At 38.0% G+C, this 10600-nt stretch overlaps 1 protein-coding gene across 1 annotated transcript in view; it reads right to left on the reverse strand.

The window, feature by feature from the left end:
* Window positions 1–10600, reverse strand: part of eps8a (EGFR pathway substrate 8a, signaling adaptor) — a 43070-nt gene that overhangs the window by 7189 nt on the left and 25281 nt on the right. The window contains exons 7-21 of the mRNA XM_016512068.1: window positions 7904–8053; window positions 6902–6984; window positions 6689–6825; window positions 6524–6597; window positions 5328–5454; window positions 5153–5241; window positions 4984–5058; window positions 4736–4884; window positions 3468–3609; window positions 3251–3384; window positions 1994–2102; window positions 1780–1920; window positions 1540–1575; window positions 825–848; window positions 4–60 (exon numbers count right to left, since the gene is read on the reverse strand). Coding sequence (XP_016367554.1) covers window positions 4–60; window positions 825–848; window positions 1540–1575; window positions 1780–1920; window positions 1994–2102; window positions 3251–3384; window positions 3468–3609; window positions 4736–4884; window positions 4984–5058; window positions 5153–5241; window positions 5328–5454; window positions 6524–6597; window positions 6689–6825; window positions 6902–6984; window positions 7904–8053 — 1527 coding nt within the window. The remainder of the gene's footprint in view (window positions 1–3; window positions 61–824; window positions 849–1539; window positions 1576–1779; window positions 1921–1993; window positions 2103–3250; window positions 3385–3467; window positions 3610–4735; window positions 4885–4983; window positions 5059–5152; window positions 5242–5327; window positions 5455–6523; window positions 6598–6688; window positions 6826–6901; window positions 6985–7903; window positions 8054–10600) is intronic.

Here is a 10600-nt window from a genome sequence, read left to right on the forward strand (position 1 = left end):
CATTGGGGTGGGCGGGGCTTCCGTCACCGCCGGTTTGGGCACATAATCTGAGCGCTGCTTCTGAACGGCACAAACAGCACAGTCAGACACTGAACTCCGCTGTGATCAAGACCTCATGAAACCAGCGCCACACTGATGCACTTCCTGTTCACACAGGACATGCTGAAGCGCTCGTGATTTAGTTCCCCTGCAGACCTGCTGTAATCACATGATCAACTTTGATTGGACATCAGATGCGCTCATCAAAGCCATGAATCTGATTGCATGAGGTCTCTAAGGGGCCGTTCACACAGAAAGCGTTTTTGTATTCCAATGCGCTACTTTTCCTTTGTTTTTCTATGTAAACACATACTAGACGGACATGCATGACCATTACTCACGTCTCGTGTCTTTTGCGGCATCTCACACATGAGCGCAGCGTTTCTAAGACGCTGTGTCAAGTTAAAAGAGTTTAAACTTTTACACGCAGTGCTGCTCATCAATGTCAGTTCCAGAACAGTGGACCAATCAGAAGAGCCCGGAGGCGGGGCAAGCATTGTTTACAGTAGCAAGTTGGCATGGCAACTGTTTTATTTGACAGCAGCATGGTGGAGGTGTTCTGCGCTGCGCTTTTTTAAAAAGCTTCGTCTCACGTTTTTAGACGCAAAGACGTGTTATATGTGAACGGCCCCTAACACACAGATCAACAGTAGTTCATAATTTATACTGTATTAATAATTCTAATGTCTAGCCAGCCTCTACACAGACAGATCTCTATGAAAAACATACTGAGATGGTTGATTATGGGGGGGTTCACTGACTGGGAGTCAAAATAATCCAGTTACCTCGTTTAACTCGCCCAGTAATTGCTTGAGAGAAAAATGAAGAGTGACGTGAAAATGAAATTCAACAACTAACACACACACACACACACACACACACACACATACACATAGAGCAAATAAAACACACACACACACACACAGCAAATAAAACACACACACACAGCAAATAAAACACACACACAGCAAATAAAACACTCACACACACACACAGCAAATAAAACACACACACACTCACAGCAAATAAACACACACACAGCAAATAAAACACACACAGTCAGCAAATAAAACACACACACACATGCATTTACTAGTCATTTCATAGACATAAATTGTTTTATTTACAGCTATTTATAAATACTAACTAACACACTAACCCTAACAGAACACACACACACACACACACACACACACATAGAGCAAATAAAACACACACACACACACACAGCAAATAAAACACACACACAGCAAATAAAACACTCACACACACACACAGCAAATAAAACACACACCACACACACACTCACGCACACACACACACACACACACACACACACACACTCACGCACACACGCACACACACTCACTCACTCACTCACTCACTCACTCTCACGCACACACACAGACACACACACTCTCACACACACACACACAGAGGGAGATAAACTGAACTAATGCAGGAAATCAAAACAAACTGAACACAATCACTCCAGTTTACCTTAAACAACTCAAATTCCTTTTTTGGCATCATTAGCTTTAAGATGAACAGATGAACACAAACAATAATTCTATGACGTGGCAAAACAAGGAGATGAAATGAAAGTGAAGATGAAGCATGCAGACAGAAGCTGAGTTAGCGTCTCGTGCGTGTGTGTGTGTGTGTGTGTGAGTGTGTGAGTGTATGTATGTGTATGTGTGTATGTATGTGTGTGTGTGTGTGTGTGTGTGTGTGTGTCACCTGTATGGTGTGGCTATAGATGGGCTCCCCGCGGCCCGTCATGTCCACTGCTCTTCTGATCTCCAAGATGTTGTTTGGCACATATCCTATAGCCCCCGACCCGTTTCGCACCTTCCACCACTGCTTCCTGTCATCCAGCACCTGACGACCAATCAGATCGACACGTCACATGACACATCATCAGTAATATCATCATCATCATCATGTGACGTACCTCCACCACCTCGTCTTTCATCACAGACAGTTCAGTGTTGTTTCTGGCCACAAAGTCGTATCTGGATTTGGCAAAGTTCCTCTGCGTCCGGCTGTGAGCCTCAAGGTTCCTGAAGAGAAAGAGTCAATGAACCTCCACAAATAAAAAAAGAATCACGTCTTGTTTTTCACTACAAAAACATACGTTTAACTGAGAAGCAAAATGACTTAAGATATTGTTTTCTTGCCTTGTTTTCTGAAATAATAATCAAAATTAAGTGAGTTTGAGCTTAAAACAAGAATATCTGCTAATGGGGTCAGAAAAATAAAAACAAGATTAATTTAGCTTGTTTTAACCCTTGTGTGTGTGTGTGTGTGTGTGTTTGATCAAACTAGTTGTTAATGCAAACAGCATAAATTTGGTCAAAAGTGTGTATTAGACTTTTATTAGACTTAGACTTTTATTAGATTTATTAGACTTTTATTAATAAATAAACTAAAAATAAATAAATAAAATTTCACACTAATTTCCTTTAATAAGTCTATTTTACACAAGGTGCAAACATATGTCCACACTGAAACATTCGCATTAAAACTGCAATATTTCATCTTTAATTTAAACCATTTAAGCATAAAATCATGCAGGCTTTCATTCTGCTGGCAAGTACTTTTTCAGCTTCTTACTATTTTCCACATTATAGCACCATTTTTTAAATCCGAAACTGCACCAAAAACAAATAATGCATCAAAATGAATGTTGTTGCTAATCATTGACATATCCAAGACTATAATAATAAAAAAAATCTGCTTAGCATTTAGTATATGGAAAATAATTGTTTTTTTTTGTGTGTGTGATTTTTTCCCCCACTATATTTCTGAAGTAATTTTGCTTCTCAAGTAAATGTATCTTGGTTTAACAATGTTGATATATTTGTACTGCAAAACAAGACAAAAACACTGAGGAACAACATGATTTTTTGCAGGGAAATCTCTTAAACACAAGCTCGCTCTCTTCAAATGCTGAATCTACTGATGATTGTTGTTATTGACCGACCGCTGCCGCCATGGAGGAGCGTCTCAGAGCTCAAGAACGAGACGGGAAGAGTCTTTACTCCATCAGAAGACAGAAACCTGGATGTTTTAACAGATTGAGAGTTCAGGTCAGAGTTGAGAGTTTAGAGAAGCAGAATGAACCCAGAACAGACCCAGAAGCGTAGCGCGCGCTGAGCCGGTTCTCCAGTGCGCGCGGTGCGGTCGCTCGTACCCCGGTGGGTTTTACCTATCTACATGACGGCTGACCGCGTGTTTAAAAGCAGCCACGGCCATGTCTGGCTTCAGCAGGTGCAAACGCTTGTGAGAAGTGTGACTGTAGCCGTACCCGTCTGCGCCGGGGAAGTCCTGGACCACCGGCTGCTGTCGGGAGAGAAAACACTTTCACTTCAACAAGTACTTCACAGCGTCACACTGTAAGTGCTAAAGGTGAAAGAGCGTCTCACGTCCACAGGTCTCTGAACTGCGCCGAGCCTCTCTGCCAGCTGAGCCACGTCCTGCTCACGAGACACCAGCACTGGCGGCTCCCAGCCGTCCCGGAAACACAGCGTGTGCGGAGGAAACGGGTGATCCTTCGGCCACTCCAACCTCCACACAAGACACATCACAATACACATTAGTGATGCGCGGATGGGGTTATATCCACAGGTCGGGTAATAAAAAAATGCATTCTGATTATTTGCGTGTGGATCAGATAAATCATTAATGATGCAAATATTAACTACATTTTCTAAAATATGAACGTGTTTCAAATAGGCTACAGAAATTGAATAAACTGTAAATTAACATATTAAAGTTATTCAACAAAACATTATTTGTGACCCTGGACCACAAAACCAGTCTTAAGGGTCAATTTTTCGAAATTGAGATTTATACATCATCTGAAAGCTGAATGAATAAGCTTTCCATTGATGTATGGTTTGTTAGGATAAATTTGTCCAAATGAAGTTCTTGGCAATGCATATTACTAATCAAAAATGAAGTTTTGATATATTTATGGTAGGAAATTTACAAAATATCTTCATGGAACATGATCTTTACTTAATAAAATTAAACATTTGTTCGGTTAGGATATTTAAATATCGGCTGTGTTTGTTCTGTAAATTTTTTTTTACATTTGTTCGGTTAGGATATTTAAATATCGGCTGTGTTTGTTCTGTAAAAAATTAAACATTTGTTCGGTTAGGATATTTAAATATCGGCTGTGTTTGTTCTGTAAAAAATTAAACATTTGTTCGGCTAGGATATTGAAATATCGGCTGTTTGTTCTGTAAAAAATTAAACATTTGTTCAGTTAGGATATTTAAATATCGGCTGTGTTTGTTCTGTAAAATTTAAACATTTGTTTGGTTAGGAGATTTAAATATCGGTTGTGTTTGTTCTGTAAAAAATTAAACATTTGTTCGGTTAGGAGATTTAAATATCGGCTGTGTTTGTTTTGTAAAAAATTAAACATTTGTTCGGTTAGACGATTTAAATATCGGCTGTGTTTGTTCTGTAAAAAATTAAACATTTGTTCAGTTAGGAGATTTAAATATCGGCTGTGTTTATTCTGTAAAAAATTAAACATTTGTTCGGTTTAATTTTTTAGGTTTTGAGATTTAGGTATCGGTTGCTTTTGTTTCTGTTAAGAGATTTATATCTTGTTTGATTTTGTTCTATGAAAAGTTTTAAATATCGGTCAGTTTTGTTATTAAGAGAGACGCTCCAGTACCTGCATTTGGTCCATCCGTCTCCCAGCGTAACCCACAGGTGTCTCTCCTCCGCCGAACCCGCCGCGTGCAGGAAGTCAATGGCTTCTCTGGTGAGGAGAGGAACGATCACGCTTTTAGCCAGATCCACTCCTCCAGACGTCTGGATCACCTGAGACACACACACACACACACACACACAAACACGTCAGTCCGACAGAACAACTGTTCCACACACACACACACACACACACACGAACAGAAGACGCACCAGTCTAAGTGGATTGAACAGGAAGTGGACCAGATCCACAGCGCTGGGGTTCTGAATGTGGTTCTTCAACTTCCCCTGGAACGACAAACAATAATCACATCACAGATCATATAAATGAAATTTTTCTAATGCTTGTAATTGGGATGGTAACCTGTTTAACGTCACTCACCAGCAGGTTGAAGGCGTGTTTGAACTTCTGGAAGCAGTCGATAAACTCGTCCTGAGACGGAGGTTTAGCTCTCAGCGTCAAAACTCCCTCTGATTGAAGACACACAGCAAACACACTCATGACACACTGATGATGACGAGGATGATGTGGATGTGTGATGTGAGGAGACGCTCACCTCCGGGTCCTTTCTTTTTGCTCTTCTTGGTATTCTTGCGCTTTGAGAGCTCGTTAAAGGCCTCGGCGGCTTTCTGCAGTTTGGTGACGAAGTGTTCGATGTCGTCCAGAATGTGATTGAGGATTTGCTGTAACACACGTCAGTATTTTACCATCTGCTGCACGCACACACACACACACACACACACAGACACACACAGACAGACACACACACAGACATGTGCAACACCAACGTGACTCTCGCACAACCATCAAACTGACTGAAAGTCTTCAGGATGTGTTTTATCCACTGCGAAATATTATCATATTATAAAATTGCATTGCAAAAAAAAAAAATCACTATTTGGTTTGTTTGCCCAATTTGTTCAGCCTGTATTTAATGCATTTCCACACATACAGTTTCAATGGCCGGTAAAAAATATTTATAGATGTTAAATATTTTATTGCAATTGGCAGGTGTGTCAAAAAGTTAGTTTCAGACCCAGTTTATCTGCAGTGACGGACTCGACTCATTGGCCTGCACAGTCTAATTTTAAGGCTTTTTAAGACCTGGATAAATAAAAATTATAAGGGATGTGCAGTTCACAGCAGTGACAGAATTTTTTTTTATTAAGGGGTAATATTTCTCAAATTAAAATGATTTCCAGGGACATTTTCTTCTACCTATATAAGGGGATTTTTTCTATACTTATGCATATAAATCACCTTTTATGTCACACTCTAGCATTCAAATTAAAATCAATTAGAATAAAAACGGTTACCAATCAAATTAAATCATTATCATTTGTGTGTGTTGCTCAGACTCAGTTCTGCTGTGGTTTTATTTTGAAATTTTTGTTGGCAAAATAAAGACAAAACAAACAATACTGACAGTGTTGTGTCTAAAATGTAAATTATCGTTTATGTAACTGTTGTAGAAAATACATATCACAGTTGCATTTGTGCTGATATTTGGGAAAACGACACTCTTGCTCATGTGATATTTTGATATAACTACATCATATATGACAAAAACTCATTGGGGCAAAAATGCCTGTGTATATTGAATTTTGGGGGCATATAACTGCATACATGCATACACAGACTTTTTAAGACTTAATAACCTTGAATTTTAAAAATCAAATGTATACTTCTTAAGACTTTTTAAGCATCCGCAGGAACAGGAACAGAATGTGGTGTATCAGTGTAAATACTCACCACTTCTCTGTCCACTTGCGCTGCGCTCATCTCAGGAGAGCCATCCAGCTCTGTGTAATCTCTCTGTGGATCATCTGAACACAAACACACACACACACACACACGCGCACAATGAGACTCTGGAACAGGAACTCGAGGGTTAATGACAGACACGCCTCCACTTACGCTCCTGCTGCTTATTGGTCCACGCAGTCCAACTGTCCACACGGCTCTTGCCATCCGTTTGATTGACAGCTCCTGGAGGCTTGGGGGCGGGGCCTCCTGGGGGCGGAGGGACGGTCCCGTCACTCTTTAGAATCATTCTGACAGGCACAGAGAAGCGGATGCTGCGTTACCGTGGCAACAGGCATCTTCATAATTCACAAGCGCTGGACTTACTTCAGCACCTCCGAACGCTTCTTGACTTTCCCGCCCTTGTGGTCGCTGACGGCGCTCTCGATGTCCATGTGGATCAAATTGGCCTGATTTAATTACAAAATAAATGTAACTGTAATCAGTAACAGTTACTGAGAAAAAAATGTGTAATTAAATGACAGTTACTTATGAAAATGTTAACTATTACAAAGGGGGATAACTTTAAATTTATTTCCTATTTGGGTTTGTGTATATGCTTTTTTTTTTTTTTTTAATTAACTGTTTTATTTCAAGGCATTGTTAGTGTCAGTGTTTTCTGTCATAGCTATGCAAGGATTTGATTTCAAAAACAGTATCATAGCTATTAAACTATTTCTTGCTATGATTTTAAATCTGTATTTAACCTCAGAACGATCTAAAAGTAAAAAGAGGTGCTAAAGTTTGATTTTGCAGTGACTAAATAATTATAATCAATTCAAGTGATAAAGGATTTTGAAAGTCTGACAGTAATCAGTGTTGAGTCCTGCTGTAAGGTTAACCCTGCCAGCTTCAAAAAATTTTTTAAATGATTAACAATTGAGAAAAATGTTGAAAAATTGTAACACTTTATTTTAAGCTGTTCTTGTTACACGTTACATGTACTTACTATTATAATAACAATATATATATATATAAAACTACATAAATTACATGCAAGTAACCCTAAACCAAACCCTAATCCTAACCCTAACCATATAGTAAGTACATGTAGTTAATTAATATTACTCAGTACTTAAATGTATAATTACACTGTAACAAGGACACCTTAAAATAAAGTGTAACCGAAAACCTTTCGAAATTTAAATTTAGAAAAGTAATCAAATATAATCAGTTACATTACTTTAATAAAGTAATTGAAATAGTTACACTACTTATTACATTTTAAATAGGGTAGCAGGTAATCTGTAACCTATTACATTTCCAAAGTAACCTTCCCAACACTGACGGTCAACACTCAGCAAACACATGAAGGAGTGGAGACCAGACCTTGATGTTGTCGCACTGGAACAGGTGCAGGTCCGGTTTGCTCTGGCCGGACTCCTTACACACCAGCGCCAGGATGGAGTCGTAGCTGCAGGCGTTCATCACGGCCTGACAGTGCTGGATCGAGGCCACAGGAAAGCTCTCCAGCTCGTTCTGAAACAAGCACATGATCAGGCCATACACGTATCACTAGTGCTGGGTAAAAAATATCGATATCTCGATTTTAATCGATTATCATTTTTACAGAACGATATTGATTCTTAAATCCCAAGAATCGATTAGTCTAGCCTGTTTTCAGTTAATGGACGGAATGTTGAAGAGCACTTCCCATCCAATGTATCGCAATAAGCTTTGTGCTTTGTTACTTTTGATATGAAACAAAAAGTCTCAGATTTCAAATTCTGTCCACTGTATTGCAGTATTCAAACAATAAATGCCGTTTTTCAGACGCGGCAGCGCGTAGCGCATGTGAACTGATCATCTCCACATTATTACTAGTTATAGCACAAAATAAACATGACTAAACATCCGAAGGTAAGTTAAAAGAAAGAGTACAACTTTACAAAATAAACATGACTAAACATCCGAAGGCAAGTTAAAAGAAAGAGTATAACTTTACAATCCGTATCCTGTCTCATGTAATCTCTCAATCAGTGTTTCAGCCGCGCAAAGACATCAATATAACGGCTTGTAAACAATGTCACGTCACATTTACCTCAGAAAAACATATTCTGTGACCATAAACTCGTTAGTCAACTAGAAAAATAAACTGTAGAAGGGCATTTTGCTAAATATATGCACCAACATATTCATTATAAATTCTTTCATGTTTAATTTATGTTTAAATAAATCTGTCAAGTTTTTATGACAGCCATCATTTAAATGTTCATATTTCAAAAAAATGAAATGTAGTTGTAACTTTATTATTATAAAAACTTCATTAAGTGTAATTTTAGCAGTTGTATAGCCTACAAATCAGTCAGTTTTAACCTTCAATATTATTGTAATGTAGTACCAACTGACTCTCCTGTATATTTTACAGCATAAGTTGAGAGATTTTTTTTCCTTGAGAAAATTTGGCAAGTACTGTACTGTACCTGATACATATCCAAAATAATCGATATTGAATCGAATCGCAAGCCTGTGAATGAGAATCGAATCATGAAATTTGTGTCAAAACCCAGCCCTATGTATCACTGGAGTAGGGTTGGCAATCGAAAATCGATTCCAATTCCAGAATACTTAATTACAACCAATTATAATTAATACCAATTACAGGATACTTAAGGCCTGGCTGCCAACTCTCACGCATTCAGCAAGAGACTCACGCAATTGACACATCCATTTTTTTCAGTTAAAACTGTAATAATAGGATATTGGCAGAACAGATTTGGTCAAGGCTCCAGTGCGTATGTGTGTTTGCGCTCTGGAAATCGCCAAAAGATTCTATTTATAACGTATTTTTGTAGCCAATCACAGACATATCTGTTGATTTCTTGAACACTTGTGATTGGCCATTGCGTTCACTCAGATTTTTTTCCTGCACGCTTGCGATTCCTCTCAATGTAACACGACGTTAATAAGAGGTTCATTGATTATAAAGGAACTTTGTGCGATCGTGAAGTAAGTGGCACCTTTTTAGTGATTGTAAAGTAAGGGCTATTTGCGCACTTTCTAGGCTAAATCTAATCCGTTCAGAATTTGAATAAAAGTTTTGTTCTTCGGCCATATACCCTGTATAAGCAGCACAGTTTCGGGAGTGACATATAAATCCCTCATGAATGCGGGATTGATTTTCAAATGGGAGAAAAATATAATATGTGACCCTGGAGCACAAAAAAGTCTTAAGGGTCAATTTTTTGAAATTGAGATTTATACATCATCTGTTCTTAAAACAGATGTTTAAGAAATGCAGACTAATAGATTAATAAAAAAGTAGAATTTTCGTGTCAAAATATTTTTAAAATGCGGTTGCAATTATTTATAAAAGTAGCTAATGACTAGTAAATCTTGCAGTGCTATTCTTGTTGTGGTAAAAAGTTAATAGTTTTGCAGCACTGCAACAGTTATTTTATATGATTTTATGATAAAAAAAAACAAAGTATGACATAATGTCCAGATGTCAGACAAAACTCTGCTGGCAGGTGTTTTATATATTTTTTGCATTAAAATAATATACCCCCCCCAGTGTCATTTATTGATTACATTGTTACGCCAGTAGGTGAAGAAAAGGGGCTGTTAAAATGTATTTGTCTTTGAATCATTCAAGAGATTCGTTCCAAAATGCTGATTCATCCAGTAATGAAACAAGTACATCTTGAATGAGTCATTGAATCATTCGTTCATAAATTACACGTGATCTTGTTCAGTTGTCTGATGTTTTTTCTTCAGAACTGTGAGAGAACCACAATCTCCATTTAAAAAAAAACAACAACTCTATTTATCCAGAATAATGCAGCTCTATTTTGCACACAAACAGCTCTTAATTAAACGAGTCCAGTTTTTATGTAGCCTGCTGATTTTTGTTCATGGTATTCAGCTGCAACTAAATGTTTTGCAAAAAGAGAAGAATAAATGTGACCCTGGACCACAAAACCGGTAGGAAATTTACAAAATATCTTCATGGAACATGATCTTTACTTAATATTCTAATGATTTTTGGCATAAAATAAAAATCTATAATTTTGACCCATACAATGT

This window comes from Sinocyclocheilus rhinocerous, unplaced genomic scaffold (assembly GCF_001515625.1).
Source record: "Sinocyclocheilus rhinocerous isolate Xijiao unplaced genomic scaffold, SAMN03320098_v1.1 scaffold475, whole genome shotgun sequence".
NCBI classification, from domain to species: Eukaryota; Metazoa; Chordata; class Actinopteri; order Cypriniformes; family Cyprinidae; genus Sinocyclocheilus; species Sinocyclocheilus rhinocerous.